This window comes from Paroedura picta, chromosome 9, assembly GCF_049243985.1.
Source record: "Paroedura picta isolate Pp20150507F chromosome 9, Ppicta_v3.0, whole genome shotgun sequence".
In the NCBI taxonomy this organism is placed as follows: Eukaryota; Metazoa; Chordata; class Lepidosauria; order Squamata; family Gekkonidae; genus Paroedura; species Paroedura picta.
The window spans coordinates 74941510-74966842 of record NC_135377.1 but is presented as its reverse complement, the minus strand read 5'-3'; the positions used below and the strand labels follow the sequence as shown (position 1 = coordinate 74966842).

The following is a 25333-nucleotide window of genomic DNA, read 5'->3' as shown; positions in this document are numbered from 1 at the left end:
CGTCTACTTCTGCTTCATTGACTATGCTAAAGCCTTTGATTGTGTGGAGCACAACAAATTGTGGCAAGTTCTTAAAGAGATGGGAATACCAGAGCATCTTATTTGTCTCTTGAGAAATTTATATGCAGGTCAAGAAGCAACAGTGAGAACTGAACATGGAATCACTGACTGGTTCAAAATTGAGAAAGGAGTTCGGCAAGGCTGTATACTGTCGCCTTGCCTATTTAACTTGTATGCAGAGCACATCATGAGAAATGCGGGATTAGAGGAGTCACAAATTGGGATCAAGATTGCAGGGAGAAATATCAACAACCTCAGATATGCAGATGATACCACTCTAATGGCAGAAAGTGAAGAGGAACTAAAGAGCCTGTTGATGCGGGTGAAGGAGGAGAGTGCCAAAGTTGGCTTGAAACTCAACATCAAGAAAACAAAGATCATGGCATCCGGCCCTCTCAATTCCTGGCAAATAGAAGGGGAAGAAATGGAGATAGTGACAGATTTTATTTTCCTGGGCTCCAAGATCACTGCAGATGGGGACTGCAGCAAAGAAATTAAAAGACGCTTGCTCCTGGGGAGGAAAGCTATGGCAAATCTAGACAGCATCCTAAAAAGCAGAGACATCACCCTGCCAACAAAAGTGCGTTTAGTCAAGGCTATGGTCTTCCCAGTTGCAATGTATGGCTGCGAAAGTTGGACCATAAGGAAGGCCGAGCGTCAAAGAATTGAGGCTTTTGAACTCTGGTGCTGGAGAAGACTCTTGCGAGTCCCTTGGACTGCAAGGCGAACAAACCAGTCAGTCCTAGAGGAGATCAGCCCTGACTGCTCTTTAGAAGGCCAGATCCTGAAGATGAAACTCAAATATTTTGGCCACCTCATGAGAAGGAAGGACTCCCTGGAGAAGAGCCTAATGCTGGGAGAGATCGAGGGCAAAAGAAGAAGGGGACGACAGAGAATGAGGTGGATGGATGGAGTCACTGAAGCAGTAGGTGCAAACTTAAATGGACTCCGGGGAATGGTAGAGGACAGGAAGGCCTGGAGGATCATTGTCCATGGGGTCGCGATGGGTCGGACACGATTTCGCACATAACAACAACAACAACAACCATGCAATAAAAGGAACAATTACTTTGTTTATTCAACAGCAAAGAGAGAGAGAGAGAGAGAGAGGGAGAGAGAGAGGGAGAAAAGAAAAGGTAGGAGGTGGAGGGCTGTGAAGCCACCTCTGGACAGGAGGGGGACTCCTATTTCTGAGTGAGGATGTGATGCTTCTTCTTCCAGCCTTCTGGAGGGTTGCCTCCCACCAATTAAGTCTTGCCGGTTTTTGAGGGATGCGCCCGGGGCATTCAATCTGCTGTGTTGCCAGAGCAGGCCAGGCCAGGCCTCCTGATCTCCGGAATCAGCCCACTCTCCCCTCCCCGCAGTTACCTTGCAAGTGACAGATCAAAGAGGCTCAAGAACTGCCGGAGGGAAGTTTGGTACATGACATTCACCATGCTCATCTCCGTGATGAGGAAGTAGAGGATGCTGCCTCTGGTCGCAACTGCAAAACAGGGGGGGGGGAGGGGGGGGAGTTTGATTAATGCAGAAGGTAGAAAAAATGGATCGTCTTGGAGCACGGATGGATCGGCTGGACCTGACCTTGCTCCCTTTTTACTTACCTGATTAGAATGTTTCTTCTAACCCAGGCTTTTAATTAGAGGGTGGAGTTTTTCAATTGTTTTTATGATTTGAGGATGGTTATGAGCATCATGTAGGTTGATAAATGTGCTTCTTTTTAATGGTTTTCTCATTTTAACACTCTCTTGTTTCTACTGTTTGACCTAATTTTATTTTGTGAGGCTCTTTCAGCTGATCCCTTGATGGGCAGCAGGCATTTTGTCTCAATAGACATTGTTTTACATTACTAGCAGAGAGTGGCCTCATGGCCCCCCTCCCCCCCCCCCCACAAGAGCTTTTCAAGGTAACTAGAGGCCAGCCTCTGTGCAGCACCCCCGGGCTTCCCTGGAGGTCTCCCACCCACGGTGGACCCTGTGTAGCTCGGGACGTCTGATGGAATCAGGCTAAACAATTGCTCAGCTGTGTCTCATGCTAAAGAGCTGGAAAGAACTTCTCAGGGACAACCCTGGCTGACTATTTTAAAACCAAAGGGCTCAATATATGTTCCCTCCTTTTCTTTTTGTGGCTTTGGTGCATTTAAAAAACTAGCTGAAGTGTTGATGCTTTAAGAATGTACAGTTTCCAATGAGTTATGCACATCAGTGCTTTTGAGCATAGCTGCCTCCTGACTGTCAATATACCACAGAACAGAATCCAAATTAATCTGGAGGTGAGCTGTAAATCCAGGGGATCCCCAGGTCCCACCTGCAGGGTGGCATCCCTACGGTAACATGGGGCTACTCTCCTCAAAGTTAAAAGTAGTGACACCCGGGCTCTCGCAGTGTGTGGGACACATACCTGCTCTGGAGCTCTTTAATCCATCCCCCTCCCCCTCCCTCCCTCCCTCCCTCCCTCTCTTTCTCATAACACATACACGCAAAAGGCCCTTCCCTCCTCATTTACCCTCCCCTCTCTCTCCTTCCCTGACCTACTCCCCAGTCTCTCCCCCCAGACACAAACACGCACACACACACACACACACACACACATGCACACACACACAGTCCTCCCCCCTCCCTCCCTCCCTCCTTTCCTTTCCTCCCAGAAGGGCCCCGGCCACCTCTGGCCTGGAGGGCCACATCTGGGCCTGCGCTGGCATTGGCACCAGCCCCCCGGCAACCTGGAGGCACCCACCTCACCCGGGAGCCATGCAGCCTCCACCCTGGCCCCCAGAGGGCTCCCTACCACCCAGACTCCCTGCTCTGATCCCCCTCCCCCGTCTCCTGACCTTCATGGCAGCACTGGCCCACCCAGTCTCTGGGCCAACTCACAATGCCCCAGGCAGGGTGGCGCTGCCCAACAGGCTTCCACGCTGGGCCGTGACTCCCCAGGCTTCCTCGGGCAGTGTGCTGGTGGCCCAGCCTCCTCCCACAAAGGTCGCCTGCTGCAGTGCCCCGCAGCTGACCCAGCCTCTTCTGGCACGCTCCCTCATGTCCATACCCATTTCTGTCCCAGGAGCCGCACCAGAAGATGTGTTCCACATCAAAAATCATGTTAGCATTAGTTGCACAAAATCTGATCCTCTCTACTCTCTGCTCCAGTCACGATTCAAAGCACCATCTAGAGACATTTTAGCCAGAAACACTAGGCCCAACTCGCCTGGCCTGTATTCCTCCCGAGCTGAGTTGATCTGTATTTCAGTCTCAGCAGAGATCTGCAATTTCTGTGTCACTTCTTCAGCCGTTCTTTTGGTATTACTGAGGACAATGATGAGACTCTCGTCCTCCACTAGAGAGCCCTGCGTGCTGGTCAGTCGATACAGCAAGTTGTCCTCCAGTTCCTTCATCCTCCTTTTGTTGGCAGTCACATCTTCCATAAGATCGGTTCGCTCCTTCTCTAGTTCCTGTTAAAGTCAAACATCAGTGGAATACTTTACCAAAGGCACTTTATTAATACGTACAATTGTGTTGCCTAAATGCCGCTGCTTAGTTGCCCTGAGTTTTGGGTGAGGAAAGGAAGAAAGTTTTACTGCATGAGGCCAAAGACATAACAATATAGCAGCAGCTGCCCAACCAGTAATATATGTTATAGTAAAAACACAATTAGGTTAAGTACAATGTAAAAATTGGCAGGACTGGGACATGGCAGAGAATGCCAGATGTTGGACATCACGGTGAACAATTTACGTAGATCTTGGCATACAGTGACATCATATAGCTGACGTAATGAACATTATATGATTAGAGGCAGTTGATTTTGTCTGATGACCAATTTAAGCCCTGAGCTTGGCTAAAATAATGTGGCCCTGGAAACTGAGGGCTATTCTGCACCAGGATCCATGTAGTAAATTGTTTGCTGAACGAAAAATCACCATTTTAAATAGTGGAATTCGGCGTAACGCATACCTGCCTTTGTAGTGGAATCCAGTTGCATTTCTATAGTTTCCCACAGGGTTCCGGTCTGTAGCGATTTCAATTAGTAACCATTGTGCTATTTTGGACTTTGCAGAAACCGGAACGGCCCTGAGTAAAGGCCACCAATAGAATGAGGAAGACTCTCCGATTCCTGGGGTCCACAAATACATACTTGCTGAGCAACTTGTACATGATGATAAGTCCGGCCAATGGCTCAGTGCCCAGCCGCCATTGCAGTCATGGTGGATGCTGGCAGGAAGAGGAGGTGGCAGAGTGGAACGGCCGGGGCCCAGTGGGAATGAGGCACCCAACTGTGCGGGACCCGGCATGAGTTGGCCTGGGACTGGGCTACCGGGAGCAGCTTTGAAAGAGCGAGCAGTGGTGTGATTGGCCTCTTGCTCTCCTCCACTGCTCCACCTGGCCACTTTGGGAGGGGCAGGAGTGTCAGTCAGGGCCTCTGGTCGGGTCTTGCAATACCGCTGACTTTGAGCAGCAGCAGAAATAGGCGGGCTGAGGTTGGAGCAGCCAGGTAGGTGCTGCTCTGCTTCTCCTCTCCATACTCTGGTTTCACTTCAGAATTCAGAAACCTCTCCGGTCAGGGGGGGGGGCACTTGCTGAAGCAGGCTGGGTGTGTCCTGAAAGGGGCACAGGGTTGCACAATCACCCCTTCCTGCTGTCAGGTTTCTTCAGTTGCCCAGAAAACACAGTCTTTGACTTGGCGCAAAAGATTAGTTTATTCTAAAGCAAGTAAGTGAACCCCCCATATACATATACATATCCTGTAAGCTGTAAGGTGCACTCCAACCAGATAGGGGAGGGACGCTTCCTGATCCTGCCCCTTCCTACCTCCATGTTGGAGGGGTTGAGTTTCGGGTGACTCTGCCTGAGACATCCAGACACTGCTTCCAAACAACTGGCAAATGTTTCCAGGGGGGGGGGTCCATCCATCAGCAGATAGAGTTGTGTGTCATCAGCGTACTGATGGCAACTCACCCCAGACCAGCTGTGCCAGGGGGCGCATATAGATGTTGAAAAGCATGGGAGAATCGCCCCTGGCAGCTTCCCAGATAAAGGGGCCAGATAACTCTTCCCCCACTGCCACCCTCTGTGTCCGGCGTTGGAGAAAGGAGACCAGCCACTGTAAGGCTGTTCCCCTAATCCTCATCCTGGCGAGGCAGTAGTTGACCACATCAAATGCGGCTGACAGATCGAGAAGTACAAGGATAGCCGAACCACCTCGATCCAGCTGGCACCAGAGATCATCCATTAAGGCAACCAGTGCAGTCTCCACCCCGTGGCCAATACGGAAGCCAGACTGCTATGGGTCAAGGGCCAAAGTTTCCTCCAAGAAAGCTAGTCCACAGCGGCCCTCTCAACAACCTTACCCCGAAATGCAAGATGCGAGACTGGGCAGTAGCTGGCAGGGATCCAGTGATGTTTTTTTTTTCAGGAGAGGGCGAACCACTGTTTCCTTCAGCCTTTTGGGGAATTCTCCCGATGTCCAAAAGAGGTTAACAATATCCCTCAAGGAGCCTCCTATCTGCTGATCACCTGATTTGAGCAATCATGACCGACAGCGTCCCGGTGCCAAGTGGTTGCCCTCCACTTGGGTTAAAGAGAGCCACCTGAGCCCTCAAACATCACCTCCTGTGATGACCACGGAGATTCCAGTTCACCTTCTGAATCAAATGTGGCAGAAGATCCTGGTGGAGCTACGAGACTTTAGAGGAGCAACTTCTAATCCAGAGGACAAGATTTTATTCCTCCCTCTCCTCCACATGCAGCCAGACGGTGGAGCTTGTCACAGTCCAGAACTCACAGACCAGCTCTTGCGGCTTGCTCACGCCACCAACCACACGGGGTGTCTGTTCTGGGGACAGGATAGGCAGGTGATTTTAAGCTGTCTTGATATGCCTTCTGGCAGGGAAATGTGGGGTATACAAACTAACCCTTTTATTTTTTGGAGTACTATTAGGTGCTGGGATTGGAGGGAAGCTCCAGGGGGTTTTCAGCCAGAGAAGGCTTGTAACGACAGCCTCTGTGGGCTGCAGAACATGGCAGTTACTATGCCTTGGTATCTAGGGTCCCCCCCCCCTTTTTGTTCCGTTCCCCAGGGTTGTGAGGGAGCCATGAGATGTAACCTTCTAGTTTTTACACCCTGTAGCTGCATTTTGCTACAAAGGAGACTTGTGCAGGTCATGTGCAACTGGACTGGAATGTGACTACCTGATGAGCAGAAACTGGTCCACCCTTGATTAGGGCTCATATAAATTTAGCCATTGTAAAAATATGGAAGGAATGGAAGCATGGAACAATATCAGGTTCAAATTCACTTACTGAACAACCTTTAAAGCTTTTGATGGCCAAAGATCCTACTCACTCCAGGCTCCTAAACAACATTTTGTCACGTTTTGTCACGTTATTCCATCCCAGATGACCTGTTAAACTACTCAGTAAATAATAACCAACTCAGAGACTGAGTATATATCTCAGATGCCTTGATTGATAGATCATTAATCTTGCAATCTAATCATTCACTCTGGTACAAACTAATCATAGAATCATAGAATAATAGAGTTGGAAGGGACCTCATGTTTAGACAGAATTTCTTTTGAATTAATTTTGAATTAATTTCATCCCATTGGTTCTGGTCTGTCATGCATAGGATGGGGGCGGGACCCCTTGGTCAATCTCCCCAGCCTCAACCAAACTCCATCTGAAGCCATCAAACACTCTCTCCAGCAAAGGCCATGGAGCTTCCAGTCCGCAATTTGTATCAACCGTGGTAGGTAGGTCCCAGAAGAGCGATAAGACTTTATCTGCAAAATGGCTCAATAATGCCCCACAGCTCAGATCCAATTTGCTAAAATGTTGATGCCTTCTTCGAGGTCAGTAAGAGATCTAATTAACCTAAATAATTGTGCTGGGCGAGAGCTTGCAGACACAATTTCCACAGTGAAGAAGTCCCACTTTGCCACTTTCACTGCCATCTCATACACCTTCAAAAGCGTGCAATGAGATGTCCTTGCTGCCTCGTCATGAGAATTCCTCCACACTCGCTCTAGGCATCTCCCTTCTTCGTCTCCCAGAACTCCTGGGAATACTCATAGAATCATAGAATGATGGAGATGGAAGGGACCTCATGGGTCATCTAGTCCAACCCCCTGCACTATGCAGGACACTCACAACCCTCTCGCTCATCCACTGTAACCTGCCACCCCTTTGCCTTCACAGAATCAGCCTCTCCGTCACATGGCTATCTAGCCTCTGTTTAAAAATTTCCAAAGATGGAGAACCCACCACCTCCCGAGGAAGCCTGTTCCACTGAGAAACCGCTCCAACTGTCAGGAACTTCTTCCGGATGTTGAGATGGAATTTCTTTTCAATTAATTTCATCCCATTCATTCTGGTCTGTCCCTCTGGGGCAAGAGAGAAAAATTCTGCTCCATCGTCTATATGGCAGCCTTTTAAATACTTGATGATGTAATCAGATCCCCTCTCAGTCATCTCCTCTCCAGGCTAAACAGACCAAGCTCCTCCAACCTTTCTTCATATGTCTTGGTCTCCAAACCCCTCACCATCTTTGTTGCTCTCCTTTGGACACATTCCAGTTTGTCAACATCCCTCTTCAGTTGGGGTGCCCAAAACTAAACACAGGACTCCAAGTGAGGCTGAACCAGAGCAGAGTAAAGCGGTACCATCACCTCCCGTGATCTGGACACGATACTCCGTTTGATACAGCCCAAAATCCCATTTGCCTTTTTAGCCACTGAGTCACACTGCTGACTCATATTCAATGGATGGTCTACTAAGGAGCCTGTTTGAGGCAAGGGCAGACAGGGTGCCGAGGAGCGATCTTGTAAATAGCGGCCGAGAGGCATGGGTAGTTCTCCACCAGGCTGTTAACGAGGTGCCTGAGGGCATCAGGTCCTGAAGAGCTTTCAGGAATCTCTCAGATTCCATAAGTCTCCGTGGGCAGACCAAAATATGTCTGTCACCCAAACGGAGAGGGGGTGGTGTCCTTAGTCGGCCTTCAGGCCATGGAACAATGTTATTCACCACTAGATCTATGTCTACATCTTCCCCAAAGATTAGATCGTGGGTACAGCCAGCCTGGTGAGTGGGACCAGCAACAAATTGCGAGAACCGTAGTGTCGTTATGGCCAACACCAGATATAGCTAAGGTCCTGGAGCCGGCACATATGCATAGACATTCAAGTCCTCAAAAATTAGAAGTTTGGGGTACTGCTATGCCCAGGCAGCCACCGCCTCCAGCAGGCCTGACAGGGAATCCAAGGGTGCAGGGGGTGAACAGTACACCTCCCAGACAGCCATGTCCTCAACAGATTCCCAACCCTAGGCCAACACATTCAGCTCACAGAATCGATGGTGCATGGAGTGCTCTGAAAGAGAAAGCCTCCCAAACCAGCATCGCCATCCCCCTCCCATACCAAGAATCCGGGTGGTGCCAGAACTCATGAGGCAACTGTCTCGCCTTCTCACATCCAAGTATCAGTCATGCAATCCAGGTCAGCCTCATGCCTTGCGAAGTAGCCCCTTCCACTATATATATATATAGATATATATAGGCATAACAATAAGAGGCAAGTACAGCCAAGCAGGGTAAAATTATAATAAGAGAAAAAAAGCTAATATTATAGTAAAACACAGTAAAATCAGCTGCTTAAAACATTTTAATTCTAGCTCGATAAACAGCCATTAAAAATTCAGCTACACCCAGAAAGATCATTAAGCAGAAACTGGAGCCATCCTCCCAAAAACGGCCATTTTTTGACCAAAGACTCGTGTTATTTGGCTGAAGGCTCTTCAGAATCTACAGCATTAAGGATTGAGAATAAATATATAAATACTTTTGTACACGTATTTCTACATTGTACCTCATACTCTGCAAGGATTTTCCCTCTGTTTGCATGAACTGTGTGAGCTTGGAGGAGCAGTGGAGGAGATACGAGCTGGCGTTTTGCTCCGTATGAAGCTTACTTTGACTTTGAATCACTGAATAGCTGAAGGCTGCAGGCTGCAAGGGTTCCAAGTTTCAGTAAAGATAAGTTTAATTAAGACCTTCTTTGTTGGTTTAACTTGTCAGTTATCTCTTCCAATATGGGATCTACTAAACGCAGAAGGAAGGCAGAGGGACATTCTCCCCCGGCTTCTAAACAGCTGAAAATTGGAAACTTTTTTCCTGTTCAAGTTCCTACCTCTAACAGATATTCCACTCTATCTGATCTGCCTGATATTAATGACTCAAGAATTACTTCCATGAGATCCCAGTAATGTCATAATGACAATAATAATTTGAATTCCATGCAAGCTTCCAGTTGAGAACTCAGTTTCCAACTTTAATTCTGCTGAGGAGCTGGAGTCAATGGCTAATATTTTACATCTTATTGCAAAAACTGTGGAGCTTTTATATAATAAACTAGATTTGCTTCATTCCAAGATATTTAATTATTAAAGCACCAGGCTCGGCAAGTAGTGATCAAGCACAAAATGCAATAAGCTCACCGCATGATGGTGTGTCTTCAAGGAGTGATAGCTTTAAGGCGCCCATTAGGTCTTCACCCTTACTAGCTAGCAATCCTCCCAATTTCCCTGCTTGTCAGCCTACAGATAACAAGGCTAATAATGACTCTCAGCTGGTCCTTGTTCCCTGCAAAGTTTGTCTTACTGTTTGTCATTACAATGGGAAACATATTCCATGGAATAGCAAACGAATGACGATTAGACATCTGAGTGCGTTGTTAAGTATTTCTCAAGTTGACTTTACATCAGTAGAAGTTCTGAATAAGAACAATCAAATTCAAAAGGTTCCGCTTACTTTTAAAGGACCAAACATACCATCTCGGCTACTACGATGTAAATCTTTCCTAGCATCAAAAGGAATTTTTCCTGTTCAAGTATTTAGAAATGAGTTGGTACAGCCGCTTTTGTCAAATCTCAAAAATGTGGCACAATTTAAGCTTAATAAAAAACACCACAAAGGGGATGTGAGACACAGTTGTTCTTATCTAAGAGGGGATGGAGAGGCCATGGATAGACCTTCAGCCCCTCTCATTGACCTCAATGCCTCTTCAGTCTCCATGGCCATCTTACCAAGTGCTGCAACAAATGATATTCTGGATCTCTTTCCAACAAATGAGGTGGGCAAGACTCCAGTGGAGTTATCTGTGCTGAAACTGAGCGACCCAACAGCACTCTCATTGCAGCCCTTGCCCACTACATCAGAGGAGTGTGCCAACCACTGGAACAGCTGTGCTGATAACAAGAACTTGGATCCATCCCATCCCATCCAGCCTACAACCGTTCCCTCCTCTTCAAATCTTGCGTCAAACTTAGTTTCAAATGGCTGCATTTTCAACGACCCTCTAAAGACTCTGGATCAGGTTGAAGAAACAGAGTGACTAGCTGCTGCACAGTTTGTTCAGGAATTTCGGCTCATCTCATGGAATATTGCTGGTTGGAAAGCCAAAGTTCATGACACTGACTTTATTAATTACTTAAATTCCTTTGATTGTATTTTACTTCAGGAAACCTGGATTGCATCTGATTTGAATTTAAAGGGGTTCATTGTTCATAATTTGCCAGCATACAAAGTGTGCTTGAAAGGTCGTTCAAAAGCAGGCCTTGCCGTGTTATTTAAACCTTTTTACCCTTCCACTTTTTAAAGTGGCTTTTTTTGCCTCAGTGTAGAGATGGCTTTGGAGGGCCCAATTTTATGCCAAAATACTTGTGTCTGTGCCCTCTGTACACCCAGATCTGTCCCCATGATCTGCAATGGCCAACTGACATGGTGGGTATCATCTTTTGGAATCTATAAAGCTATAAAGGCTTCTCTAAGTTTGTGGAAGATGATGCTGGACAGGTAGGGAGCTTAGTGTAATCCAGTCTGAGTAGCTGAAACTATGAGAAAAATCTAGAATTGATAATAGTGCCCCAATTGAAGGTGGCATCTATATTGAATATCAGATCTCTAGAAGAAGAAGAAGAAGAAGAGTTGGTTCTTATATGCCACTTTTCCCTACCCGAAGGAGGCTCAAAGCGGCTTACAGTCGCCTTCCCTTCCTCTCCCCATAACAGACACCCTGTGAGGGAGGGGAGGCTGAGGGAGACCTGAGGTTACTGAAGAAGAAGAAGAGTTGGTTCTTTTATGCCCCTTTTCTCTACCCAAAGGAGGCTCAAAGTGGCTTCCAGTCGCCTTCCCATTCCTCTCCCCACAACAGACACCCTGTGGGGTGGGTGAGACAGAGCCCTGAGAGAACTGCTCGGTCAGAACAGTTTTATCAGTGCTGTGACTGGCCCAAGGTCACCCAGCTGGCTGCATGTGGGGGAGCGCAGAATCGAACCTGGCATGTCATATTAGAAGTCCGCACTCCTAACCACTACACCAAACTGACTCTAGTTTTTATTGTTACTGTTACTGTTACTGTTATCGTTATCGTTATTCGATTTATTGCCCCCCCACCCCCCCAAGACTAGCGGCGGGTTACAACCATCTGTTAAAATCCCGATAAAACCCCATAAAACAGATAAAACAATCCCTTGCATAAAAACCATACAAAATAAAAATATAAAAATATCAGACCCAGCGGTAAAAGTCATCCCATATTTTTAAATACCCTAATACCATCTTAAGGGGGAGGGGAAGGAGGAAGGGGGCACAGATGGAATTCGCTGCTGCCACTTCTATGGGAGAGGCCCTGATCTACGTGGCCGCCCGGCCTCATCCATAGACTTGGTGGAAGAGCTCCATTTTGCAGGCCCAGCAGAATGCTGAAAGCTCTCGCAGGGCCCACAGCTCCTCCGTGAGCTCAATCCACCAGGTCGGGGCCAGGACCAAAAAGGCACTGGTCCTGGTAGAGGCCAGTCGTGCTTCCCTGGGGCTGGGAATGACCAAAAGATTTGCACCCACAGAGCACAAGGCCCTGCAGGGAACATAGGGCAACAGCCGGTCCCTCAAATATACAGGGCCCAGACTGCGTATGGCCTTAAACCCAACACCTTGAACCGGATCCAGAACAGGACTGGCAACCAATGCAGCTGCCTCAGCACAGGCTGGACATGGGCCCTCCATGTTGTTCCAGTGAGGACCCTTAGCAGCTACATTTTGGACCAGCTGTAATTTCCGGATCAAACCCAAAGGCAGGCCTGCATACAGTGAGTTACAGAAATCTATTCTGGAGGAGACCGTCACATGGGTCACTGGAGGTGACCATCACATGGATCAGGTGTTCGGGAGACAGGTAGGGCGCTAGTAGCTGAGCTTGGCAAAGATGGTAAAATGCCTGGCCAGCTACTCTGTTGACCTGAGCCTCTAGAGTTAATGAGGCATCAATAGTCACTCCCGGATTCCTAGCATGGGGCACAATCTTAAGTTGCATCCCTGCTAGACACTTCCTGATCTGGTCCCCTACTACCCAACCACAGGACCTCCATCTTGGAGGGGTTGAGTTTCAGGCAACTCTACTCAAGCCACTCAGCCACTGCTTCCAAACATCTGGCAAATGGATCTGGGGGAAGGGGGAGTCCGGGCATCCATCCATGAGGAGATAGAGCTGGGTATCAACCTATGCAGAGGCAAGTCTTGTGGGCCACCAGATATCGGGTAATGGAAGAAAAGCCTGTGATAGGTAACCCTAGAGGTGTCTTTCTGGAGCTGATAAAGCACTACTTAGAAATGACTGGAAGGAGAATTCTTCAACTTTCTTCAGTAATTAATTAAGACAGCATGGAAGGCAAACCAGATTCAACTCACAGAAGGGCAGCTGGAGTGCACTGAGGCAGAATCAAAATGCTCTTCAGAATCCTCAGGTTGTCCCAAGAGCAGATCTTGACCCCACACAAGAGTTGGGTAATGACTTTAGTCTGGAACATTTTCAAAGCAGGGTCTATCAAAGAAGGCATCTCCTGAGTGCTTGAACAAGTGTAGCCCCAGGTGATATTCTGACTGATGACCTCATTATCAGGAGAGATTTTTCAGAAAATGTATTTAAACCTGCAGCATAGATCTATTGAAATGTTTTCTGTACACCCAGAATTTATGGGGTTTCTTTCTAGAATGTATGGGGTTTCTTTCCAAAAAAACCATCACGTGGGTCTTAGAACAACTGATGCACAGAGATTCTTCTTTGCTGAACTTGTATGCAGCATCCTCATTAGGCCAACTTGTGTGAAAGACAGTATAGCTATGTTGTCAGTCAGCCAATTACACTAGGCTAGATAGCTCTTGGTAAAGCAGTTCTTACACGCCTTGAAGTAGATGAAGAGTCGGCTTATTTATGTATGCATTTACTCATTTGCTTCATTTATGCCATGTCTCTTCTCTCCAGTGGGGACCCAAAGTGCCTTACGTTGTTTGCCTCTCCTTTGTTTTAACCTCACAACAACCCTGTGAAATGGGCTCACTGACATCTGACTCAACAAGTTCTAGCTGTAAAAGAACTGAGAAGCATTCGTAATTCCAAGAGTTCTTGTATACAGAGGAATCTGGATTTTCAGATAGTTGGGTGGATAGGGAATTGGTTAGAGAATCGCACTCAAAGAGTTGTTGTCAATGGTGTTTCATCTGACTGGAGAGAGGTGAGTAGCGGGGTACCTCAGGGCTCGGTGCTCGGCCCGGTACTTTTTAACATATTTATTAACTAGGGGCAAAGCCCGTTGTCTCCAAGAATACAACGGGTGCTAGAGCTTGGCAGTGGGAAGAGGAAGGGGAGGAGTTGTCCAGTCTGTAAGTGCATGGGATTGTCATGTGTGTTGTGTGGGAGGTTGTGGTGGCATGGTGGCAAATGAGGCCATGGGTGTGGAGATATGGGTGTCAAGAACCTGTGGTGTGGAATGTACGTTGATTGTGGGAGAGGACTGACCTTTGGGAATTGGCATAGTGGTTACAGATGAGCTTTCCAGAGCCATGTCCTCAGATATGTGAAGGGGAAATCAGACTGGAGACACTTCTTAGGGGAAGATTACATGGCAACCAATTCCCCCCAGTTCTGCGTCATTTCCCTTCTTGTGTGAATTAGGCCACATTCACCGAAATGCCCCTCTGCCCTAATACACATAGGGTAGTCACAGCACACAGGTGTCCACCCTGTTCCTTCTGTCTCCCATATTTCACTGTTGGTAAAATGTTATGTGCCCCCATGCTTCTTTCATGGTTGCTCCTTAGAAGAACGGATTTTTGTACCCTATTGCTTACTACCCAAAGGAGTCTCAAAGCGGTTTACAAACACCTTTTCCATTTGTCTCTCCACAATAGTCAACCTGTGAGGTATGTAGGGTTGTGAGAGATCTGAGAGAACTGGGAATGGGCCGCAGTGACCCAGCAGGCCTCAGGTGTCTCAAAGCATTTTCCAATCATCTTCCCCTTCTCTCCCCATAGCAGACTCCCCATGAGGGAGATGGGGTAGAGAGCCTCACAGGGAAGCTGGCAACCCTAAGAGGAAGACTGTCTGTGCACAGCAGTCTTGACCTTAGTAAGGTTTTTAATACTGTTTTTTTATTTGCCAGGCCAAGGTTATTTGCCAGTTACTATTTCAGTTACGATGTGTCTCCAGACATTTACTTGTTCTCTATTTAGTTTCAGGCTGTAAATATTTATTTAGATCTTCCTGCACTTTCCAGACTCACAGGACTGATGCTGGTCTGCAATACAGAATACAAACAGTTGCTGATAAGGGCTGCCCATAACCCATAGGCCAGGGGGAATACTCCTGCACCACTCCCTACCAACTGCAGGCAAAAAATGGCTCATTTGAAGGCTGGACTCTGAGGCATTGTACGATTTTGAAGTCCCACCTCCAAACCTCTAGGAATATTTCCAACCCAGGGGTAGCCAACCTACAGGTGTGGCCTGGAGAGCTCCTGGAATTACAGCTCACCTGCAGAGTATAAAGATCAGCTCCCCAGGCAGAAAGGGCTACTTTGGACAGGGTTGTGGTAGAGAAGAAACATTTAAGGCTTCCCACACAGGTTGTTGTTGAATTGAAAGACTTGAGGCCTACTGCACAGGGTTGTTGTGCAGATGAAACAGGAGACAAAAGAGCCAGCTTCCTCTGCAGAATAACGCTGTGCAGTGGCCTCAAATCTGCAGAGAGTTGCAAAGAAGAAAGACACATGGCTTGGCTGTGTCTAACCCCCGGCCAGAGCAGTATTTTAAGTGAGAAGGGGCTTTTCTGTGGCCTCCCTGTCAGGCAACTGTTTGGCAGAAGGGGAAAGTCCCCCCCCCTCAAAAGGAAGGCCCTCAGGCTCCCCTGCGTTGCTCTTGGAAAGGCCTCCCTCCCCTCAGTCAGGGGCTGTCAGAGGCTCCTTCGCAGCAGGCCTGAAGGGAGGGAGGGGGAGGGAGAGCACTCTCCAGCCTCCTGCCAGCTCTGTCAGGGTTCTGAGGCAATTTGCAGTTGGACATGACAGTTAGGACAGCCTTGGGGCAAAAAGGGCTGGCACAGCCTCTGTTCTCATCCCCCTTGGCAGCCCTACTGACCTCCTCTCCCTTTGGTGGTCAGGAGCAGACTGAAAGCCAGACAGGGCTGGGTGAATGGAATTTTGGTCTGTCCTGGTGAGGGGCCAAAAGGGAGGCACTTTGTGCGCCTCCCCATTGGCTGCTTGGCCCTGGATGGACACTCGGAGGGCCCAATCAGGAGCCGCTTTGCGGCTCCTGATTGGGCCCTCTGAGTTTTTATCCTGGACAGGGCCCGCCCTAACTCCTCCCCAGGTGGCCTTACTCTTTTATTTAATAGGACCCTGTCCTATTTAAAGATAGGACCCTGTCCTATTTAAAGATGATCTAGATGAGGGGGTGGAGGGACTACTCATCAAGTTTGCAGATGACACCAAATTGGGAGGACTGGCAAATACTCCGGAAGATAGAGACAGAGTTCAACGAGATCTGAACACAATGGAAAAATGGGCAAATGAGAACAAGATGCAATTTAATAAAGATAAGTGTAAAGTTCTGCATCTGGGTCAGAAAAATGAAAAGCATGCCTACTGGATGGGGGATACGCTTCTAGGTAACACTGTGTGTGAACGAGACCTTGGGGTACTTGTGGATTGTAAACTAAACATGAGCAGGCAGTGTGATGCAGCAGTAAAAAAGGCAAATGCCAATTTGGGCTGTATCAACAGAGGCATCACATCAGAATCACAAGATGTCATAGTCCCATTGTATACGGCACTGGTCAGACCACACCTGGAGTACGGTGTGCAGTTCTGGAGGCCTCACTTCAAGAAGGATGTAGATAAAATTGAAAGGGTACAGAGGAGAGAGACAAGGATGATCTGGGGCCAAGGGACCAAGCCCTATGAAGATAGGTTGAGGGACTTGGGAATGTTCAGCCTGGAAAAAAGGAGGTTAAGAGGAGACATGATAGCCCTCTTTAAGTATTTGAAAGGTTGTCACTTGGAAGGGGGCAAGATCCTGTTCCCATTGGCTGCAGAGGAGAGGACACGCAGTAATGGGTTTAAACTACAAGTACAACGATATAGGCTAGATATAAGGGAAAAATTTTTCACAGTCAGAGTAGTTCAGCAGTGGAATAGGCTGCCTAAGGAGGTGGTGAGCTCCCCCTCACTGGAAGTCTTCAAGCAAAGGTTGGATACACACTTTTCTTGGATGCTTTAGGATGCTTAAGGCTGATCCTGCGTTGAGCAGGGGGTTGGACTAGATGGCCTGTATGGGCCCTTCCAACTCTATGGTTCTTTGATTCTAGGATTCTGTCCTTGGCGACACAGCCGCTTGAGATCCTGCCATTTGCTCTCCTCACAACCCTCAGCAAAAGGCCAGAGCAGAAGCAGGCAGCAGTTGATCTGGATCTTCCTGTGGGTAACATGATATGCAAAATGTATGCTTGATTAGAATACCAGAATGTATCTAAATAGATCCTTTGTGTATAAGAACCATTATTGTAATATTTTAAAGCAATCAAAAATTTAATTTGCATCTAATTGACTGGGTCTCACTCTGTGGACTGTGACTTGACTATAACGAACTCAAAGGCTCACTTCCATTAAAGAAAAAGACCTATGTCATGGGCAATCTGTAGAAATAAAAGGAAACATAATTGGGGATCATGAAAGTAATTTATAAGAATTATGAGTTTTCTTTGGACAAGCCGTGATAGAAAATCGGAATATTAAAAATGCAAATATATTTGAGGCAAAAAGGATGGAAAGGTAACCTAGAAAGAAATGAGGGAGTGTTTGCTCATTTTATGTCTTTTAATTAGTTTCCATTGTGGATGAAAAGTTGGCAAAGCAGAGATATGTCCCCTGAAGGCAAACAGCTAAAAATTGCTAAGTTCCCCCATGCACCTGGCACAGGCTGGTGCCCTTGATAAGAATCTGTTGATTTCACCCTGCCCCCTTGCTTTTGACTTTGATGTTCTGCCTCGTATCCTGGATTCCAGTGGGAGGGGGTGTGGAGTTCAGAGTTAAAGGCTGGGAGTTTACTTAATCATACAGTCATAGAGTTGGAAGGGCCCTCCAGGGTCATCTAGTCCAACCCCCTGCACAATGCAGGAACTCACAGCTACCTGTTCATGCCCCAGTGATCAACAAAAATCTCCAGAATCCAGCCTGGCTAGGAGGAAATTCACCTACCCGCTATAGCAATTAGCAATTCCTTGGGTATTGAAAGAAGGGCTGTTATTGGCCATTTCTAGCAAAGTACTTTCAATAAATCTCTCTTTTGCATCAAGTCAAGGATTTGTTATTGGGGCAATCCACAGAAACCTCACAAGACCATCCCCTGATTCCAGAGTAGCTGTGAGCAGGTCACTGGTTTGGGGCTGATGAACATTTTTTGTCTCCTTTGGACAATTGACGAGTGAAGGATGAGATGAGAGAGGTTTACTAAACTAGGCACGGGAAAGAGAAGATGCAGAAGTAATTTTCACCCTTTCTCACAATGACTTTCTCTCTTGTGAGCACTCCATGAAATTAAGGATCAGTCGGTTTAGAACACATCAAGGAGCTGGGTATGTGTAGCTCGGAGAAGGGGGGATATGATAGCTGTGCTTAATTACGTAAAGTAGACACGTTGAAGAGTCAGCCAACTAGTTAACTGCAGCATTAGAGACAAGGGCCTATTCCACACGCTTTAGATTCTGCACAGAAACATTCAACTGCAAAAGCACATTCAAACTGTGGAGAATGGACCCAGGAATAGGAGCAATCGGGTCAAATTGCAGGAAAGGAGGAAGTATTTCATGATGGTCAGGGCTGCTTGTAGATGGAATATGCTGCCTCAGAGGGTGGTGGAGTCTCCTTCATTGGATGAAATAAAAGTGAAACATAACAATAAAAGGAGTTGTGTTTTTTAAGTTCCCAAGAAGGCAGGGGGCTGTACTGGATGGCCCTTTGTGGTCTCTTCCAGTTCTGTGTGATGCTGATTCTCCTTCTTCACCCAAAGAGTAATTAACAGATTGAATTCATGGCCACAAGAAGGGGCAGCAGCTACAAACACAGATCCCTCCAACAGCGTCACTGTCTGGGGGCCCTTGGTGCTCGGGAGGCAAGAGTGGGAAGGTTTCCGGGGTTCTGGCCCCACTGATGGACCTCCTGATCCCCCTTGTGTTTTGGCCCCTGTGTGACACCGAATGTTGGACTGGAGGGGCCACTGGCCTGATCCAACATGGCTTCTCTTAGGTTCTTCATCAACTCCAACTGAGGAAGGACGTCATCTACTCTGCTCTGAAAATAGCACAACAAAGGCAGGGGTACATCACTGTGCCTGTAGCAGCACAAGTAAAGTTGACAGAGTGATACACAGTAAACTTTAGGCGAACTCCCTGAAGCACCAGCCCCCAGAGCCAGCTGGTATAGTGGTTAAGACCAGCAGCTTCTAATCTGGCAAGCCAGGTTCGATTCCCTGCTTCCCCCACATGCTGCCAGCTGGGTGACCTTGGGCTCATCCCAGTGCTGATGTCAAAACCCTGTGGGATTTGCCATGTTTGGTTCTGCTTGATTTGATTCCTTGCCTCTACGATGGATACCACACTGCAATGTTTGTTGCATTGTTCAAGCCCCTTTTGCTCAGGGTAAGCCGGCCGCCATTCCGTCCTGGGATCCTTCCCCTGGCCAGCCCCCCTGGTCAGCCCCCTTGCTGGGGCCCTGGCCTGTCACGCCCCTTGTAATTCCTGCCAGCACCTAGGCTGCTCCTACGATCTCTTGGCTGTCTCTTCCGAAAGTGCTCCCCCCCCCCACACACACACACACACCCGCCGGCATCAGAGGCCGCTACCATGCTGACCATCTGCAACTCAAGGCAAAGCTATGCCCTGGGGGGAGGTGGGGGTGGTACTCCAAATGCAATATGGAGCCTGAACTGGAGCCCCCCTCCTCAATTCAAGCAAAGAATGTGTCTGCTGCTGCCTCCATGATACCCATTAAAGAATTCTGATTTTATAATCACGAGTCTTGTTGGTGACTTCAGGGGGCAAACCTCACAGCTGTTCTAACCAAGCGGTCCTGTCAGGGCTCTGTCAGCCTCCCCTCCCTCACAGGGTGTCTGTTGTGGGGAGAGGAAAGGGAAGGCGAATGGAAGCCGCTTGGAGACTCCTGGTAGAGAAAAAAAAACAACTCTTCTTCTTTAGGCAGTCGGGTGAAGTCTTCAGACCAGAGGCCTAGAGTCTCAGGGCCTTCTTTGACCTGGGCTGAGATCCCCTTCAGGGAGGCCCTGACCCTAGACCCATAGACCTCATAGCCACAGGGCAATAAAGCGCTTGGCAAGGGGGAGACTGAGCTCTACACAGAGGGCATCTAAGAGCCAGAGTGGCTTTGCCCAAAACATCTGGGGTGCCAGATAGAGGACGGCCAAAGGATGCTCAGGGCTGATCCTGCCCTGAGCAGGGGGTGGGACTAGATGGCCTCGATGGCCCCTTCCCACTCTAGGATTCTGTGATTCTAACCCTGCTGCATCTCATTAAGGGCTGGCAGTTTGACACGCAAATCAATGCAAAATTAAATAATATCAGCCGTTTATTATCCCAGCTAAATAGTGTCAATTTTAACCATTTCTGCTTCTGCCTGCTGAAAACTGACCCCTGGAAGTTATATGTATGACAAGTTATATATATGAGTGTTAGTTCTTTAAAATGTTTAAAGGTTTTAGAAGGTTTTTTCATTCCACCTACCTGTTTTTCTGTAAGGATGACTCTCCCTAGAAGCTGATCTTCCAGTCCCTTCATGGTGACCGTGAAATCGATGATAGAGGTGCGAGCGGAGATCTCAGGCGTGTAGGCCGGATTGGGCAGCTTGGTGGTGAGATAAAGTCGGAATCCATTCATAACATCTACTTCTTTATCCCCAACTTTGACCTGTTTTTTAAAAAGCTAATTCAGGTGAAAGAACTATAAACCTAAAAACATTCTGTTCCACAATTTTTTTACTTCACATTTCACCAGTTTTACTTCAAATTTGAAGACATCCCTCCCTTTTTTGTCAGTTTATGATTCTCAAACCACTGTCATTGGATCACTTTCAACTTATATATACGTGCCACAAACAAAGGATGAGAAACGGAACAAAGTGGGGAAAGCTTGTGAAGGCAGCATTCTGAATAAGCCACCAGGAGGTCTGTTGCAGGAACTCTGTGGGAGAGCCCCTCCTTTCTGCTTGTGCTGCAGTAGATGAAAGATTCCCTCCATCGTGATGAGTAGAACCAAACGGAGGGCCCAGGGAGGAGCTTCTAGGCAAGGAGAAATCTCCCACACACCCACCTTCCAGCAGCATTCAGGCAGGACTAAGTGTGGAGATACACAGAGAAGAAACAAAACAAAAAAAGAATAGAGATCCTCAGTGCTGCAAAGCTGAAAGACAACTGTGGTAAATAATTCCAAGTCAACCAAGGACAGGCTGCCCAAACTATGGAATTGAACTTCTTCTTTTTTTGTCATGACTGGCTATAGAAGAGATCCCCTTTTCTCACCTTATAGGTGGAACCAGTTTTGATGAAATTCTTTTCAAGGACATTATCCAAGGCTGGATCCAGCTCCTCGCTGACATCTTCAATTAACAGGGGCCTTCCGAGAGAAAGGCTGTCTTCCAAATGGTTTCTAAAATATTTGTGATTCAGAGAGGTGATCTGAAAAGGGAAGCATCTGGATCATGTATTAAAGGTAAAGATAAAGGCATCCCCTGTGCAAGCATCAGGTCATGTCTGACCCTTGAGGTGACGCCCTCTCACGTTTTCATGGCAGACTCAATACTGGTTTGCCAGTGCCTTCCCCAGTCATTACCGTTTACCCCCCAGCAAGCTGGGTACTCATTTTACCGACCTCAGAAGGATGGAAGGCTGAGACAACCTTGAGCTGGCTGCTGGGGTTGAACTCCCAGCCTTACGGGCAGAGCTTTCAGACTGCATGTCTGCTGCCTTACCACTCTGCGCCACAAGAAGCTCTTGGATCATGTATTACAGGAACACAGAAATAAATGCTCATAGAGCAACTCTGCAAGTCAACAATTGTTTAAAACACATCCAAGGGTTTCTAAACTTCAAAAGCTTCAAAAGTCCTCCCACTGTAGCCCCCCCCAGCACCACGAATATAGAACACCACTGCTCCAGACAGAGTGTTAAGGATATCGCTTTGGAAAATTGCAACTTTAGAAACAGCACATTTCGGAAGCTGGTTTCCAATAAACATGCACGGGGAGTATAAATATATAGTTCACCTGCAATTCATTCCTGGTTTCCTTGTTTTTAATCCAGATCTTTCCCTGTGTCTGTGGATCAATCAGCAAAGGGTAGCGGGCTGCTTTTGTCACAATAAGGCCGTTCTGGATGGACAGGTCGTCATTTGGCAGCCCCTGAAGGTTCCATTCACTGACAGTAGGGGCATCGATCAGCATCTCGGTGAGATTTAGTTTGTTTCCAAATGGGATTTTCCGGGTTTTCATTTCTTTTTGCCAACCATTTAACAACAGATTGCGGAATTCTTGGTTAAAGGGACCAGAATAGGACAGAAAAGCCGTGGCCAGCAACACATCACCTGAATTAATACAGAGAGAGTCATTGCTGGACATGAAATACTAGGCTTACTTGTGAAGATTTCTTCTCATCGGCAAATTGGAAGGTATCCTTGTAGGGGATTGTCCCTCCTCTGCTCTGTGGACAGGGCATATAGAAATGTCCTGCAAAAGCTTCCCCTATGCTTGGGAAGGGGGTGGAGTCTAACAGAGTGGCTCCTTAATAGTGGCTTTGGAGGTGAATCGGGATTTTACCCAGGCTGACCTGTGGGATATAGAGTCTTTATGATGGGAGGATACTCTGGATGCTGAAAGGCTGTGTAACTTTACTTGTTTGGAAGAAGACCAGCTTCTTCTTGCCTTTGATCTCTGCTGGGGCTTCATTTGACAAACTATCCTTACAGAGTTTATTTTTTCTAAAGGTGGTCTGATATGGCCATAACTAGGAAGGATGACAACATGAGAGACTAAGACTTACACGTCCTCCAGGATGTCATTCTGTTGATCTTAAGGAGATCTTATTGGCATTCAGGAGCTACGACCCAAAGAGATTACTCTGCCCTGAGTATGGATGCTCTGCGCTGGTAGAGACGGCCGTACTGGCTCAGAGGACATATTTGTCTCCAACAGTTCTGCCAGACCAACTTGGTTTTATTATTATTATTATTATTATTATTATTATTATTATTATTATTATTTAGATTTTTTCCCGCCACTCCCCGTAGGCTCATGGCAGTTCACAATAGTCTTGTCCCCATTAAAATACCCATTAAAAGACTTTAAAACAATCCCAACATGGCGAAGCTCTCATTATTCCCACCCCTGCTATCAGAGCGGCAGGGAGGGTGGGGAGGAGATCTAACTTACTAGGTCCGTGGGGGGGGGAATGGTGATTCTCATTTGCTGACCCCAGCCTCAACCAAAAAGGGGATGAGTCTTTTGAACAGACCTCCCCAAACCTGAGAGCCAAAGGCCACATATATATAATATAATTTAAAGAAGGACAACCACTGAGGAAAACAAAATTGAAAACGGTTCAATCTAGAGGCCGTTCTGGTTGTGCTTATACACATAAATATATAAGAAGAGATAAGAAACGTTTATTTGTATCTATTGTGAAATTGTTTAATATAGCCCGGGATAGGTTCTGTTTTCTGTTTCAACCAAAAACCTGGCAAAAGAACTCTGTCATGCAGGCCATGCGGAAAGCTGGTAAATCCTGCAGGGCCCGCAGCTCACCCGGGAGCTCATTCCACCAGGTAGGGACCAGGACCGAAAAGGCCCTGGCCCTGGTCGAGGCCAGGCGTGCTTCTCTAGGGCCAGGAATGACCGTGAGATTCTCCTCCGCTGAGCGTAGAGCCCTGCGGGGGGCATAGTGTGACAGGCGGTCCCTCAGGTATGTGGGTCCCAACCCGCGTATAGCCTTAAAGGTCAAAACCAGAACCTTGAACCTGATCCGGGCGGCAATTGGCAACCAATGCAGCTGCCTCAGCACAGGCTGGATATGGGCCCTCCAAGATGTGCCAGTGAGGACCTTAGCAACTGCGTTTTGCACTAGCTGGAGCTTCCGGATCAAGGACAAGGATAGCCCCGCGTAGAGCGAGTTACAGAAATCTATTCTGGAGGTGACTGTCGCATGGATCACTGTAGCCAAGTGGCCAGGGGACAGGTAGGGTGCTAGTAGTCGGGCCTGGCGAAGATAGAAAAACACCTGACCCGCTACTCTCTTGACCTGTGCCTCCGTAGTCAGGGAGGTATCGATGGTCACCCTCAGATTCCTGGCCAGGGGCGCGATGGTAAGTTGCACCCCTGCCAGGGTGGTTAAGCGCGCTGCCTGGTCCTGCCCTCTGCCTCCCAGCCACAGGACCTCTGTCTTACAGGGGTTGAGTTTCAGGCGACTCTGCTCGAACCATTCAGTCACTGCTTCCAAACATCTGGCGAATGGTTCCGGAGGGGGGGGAGTCCGGGCGGCCGTCCATGAGGAGATAGAGCTGGGTGTCATAAGCGTACTGGTGGCAACCCAGCCCAAAGCTCTGTACCAGTTGGGCCAGAGGGCGCATAAAGATGTTGAATAACATGGGGGAGAGGACTGCGCCCTGCGGTACCCCACAAGGGAGTCTATAGGGATGCGAGAATTCTTCCCCCACCGCAACCCTCTGGGTCCGGTTCTGGAGAAAGGAGCGTATCCAGCTCAAGGCTGTGCTCTGTATCCCCATGCCGGCAAGGCGTTGGATCAGAATGTCCACGATGTCAAAGGCCACTGATAGGTCCAAAGCACCAGCACGGCCGACCCACCTCTGTCTAGCTGCCGACGGAGATCATCCAAAAGGGCGACCAACACCGTCTCCACCCCATGGCCAGGACAGAAGCTCGACTGATATCTATCGAGTACCAAAGTTTCCTCCAAGAATGCCAAGAGCTGGTCAGTTTTTGACTGAATGATGGGCTTATTAGATCATGGAAACTCAGTGGATGTTGTTTTCCCAGATTTCAGTAAGGCTTTTTATGTTGTGAGGGGTAGCAGTGTGTGAGAACTTGTGGACTGTAAGCTAAATATGAGCAGACTTTGTGATGTCGTGGTAAAGAAGTCTTGGGCTGTATGGTCCCTTCCAACTCTCAGTCTATGATTCGAACTGTGATTTGCTTAAAGTCACCTGGTAGGCTTCACGTGGAAGGGCAGGAAATCAAACCCAGTTATCCAGATTACAGTCCACTGTTTTTAACCGCTACATCATGGTGGCTCTCCCCATAACAGGCACCTTGTGAGGCAAGTGGGGCTGAGAGAGTCGTAAGAGAACTATTTCAGGCCCATGGTCCCCCACCACACTAAAGTAGCCAGGCTTTTACAAGGAAAGGCTGCATCTGTGGAATGCCTTCTCCCCTTTTGGGGAGAGGAGAGGTTTAAAAGAAGAGGACCAACTCATAGAATCATAGAATCCTAGAGTGGGAAGGGGCCATAGAGGCCATCTAGTCCAACCCCCTGCTCAACGCAGGATCAGCCCTAAGCATCCTAAAGCATCCAAGAAAAGTGTGTATCCAACCTTTGCTTTGTGTGTATCCAACAAACTCCATTTGTTTTTTCTTTCTGTTCAACTTTTCCCCATCTAACATAAGCACAGAATGTGGGAAACAAGCAGGAGGAACTAGTAGTCCAACGTGGCTGGAAATGGCGGTGGCCATTTTCCTGCTGAAAAAGAACCACCTCAGCAAGCTTCCCAGGCAGCCAGAACGACCCCTACTGGCTGTGGTGCAGCGGCGCAGGACACAGTAAGGCCCAATGGGCAAAACTTTTTTACCAAATGCCTTGCTAGAGGCCATTAACCAATCCATTTCCAGTCCACTCT

The 25333-nt window shown here is 47.8% G+C and overlaps 1 protein-coding gene across 3 annotated transcripts in view; it reads right to left on the bottom strand.

Annotated features, from left to right (window-relative positions):
* Window positions 1–25333, bottom strand: part of DNAH5 (dynein axonemal heavy chain 5) — a 323270-nt gene that overhangs the window by 61566 nt on the left and 236371 nt on the right. For all 3 annotated transcript variants that reach the window (XM_077353359.1, XM_077353360.1, XM_077353361.1), the window contains 5 exons: window positions 21696–22012; window positions 20953–21108; window positions 20159–20341; window positions 3259–3502; window positions 1429–1543 (listed from right to left, as the gene is read on the bottom strand). In XM_077353359.1, coding sequence (XP_077209474.1) covers window positions 1429–1543; window positions 3259–3502; window positions 20159–20341; window positions 20953–21108; window positions 21696–22012 — 1015 coding nt within the window. The remainder of the gene's footprint in view (window positions 1–1428; window positions 1544–3258; window positions 3503–20158; window positions 20342–20952; window positions 21109–21695; window positions 22013–25333) is intronic.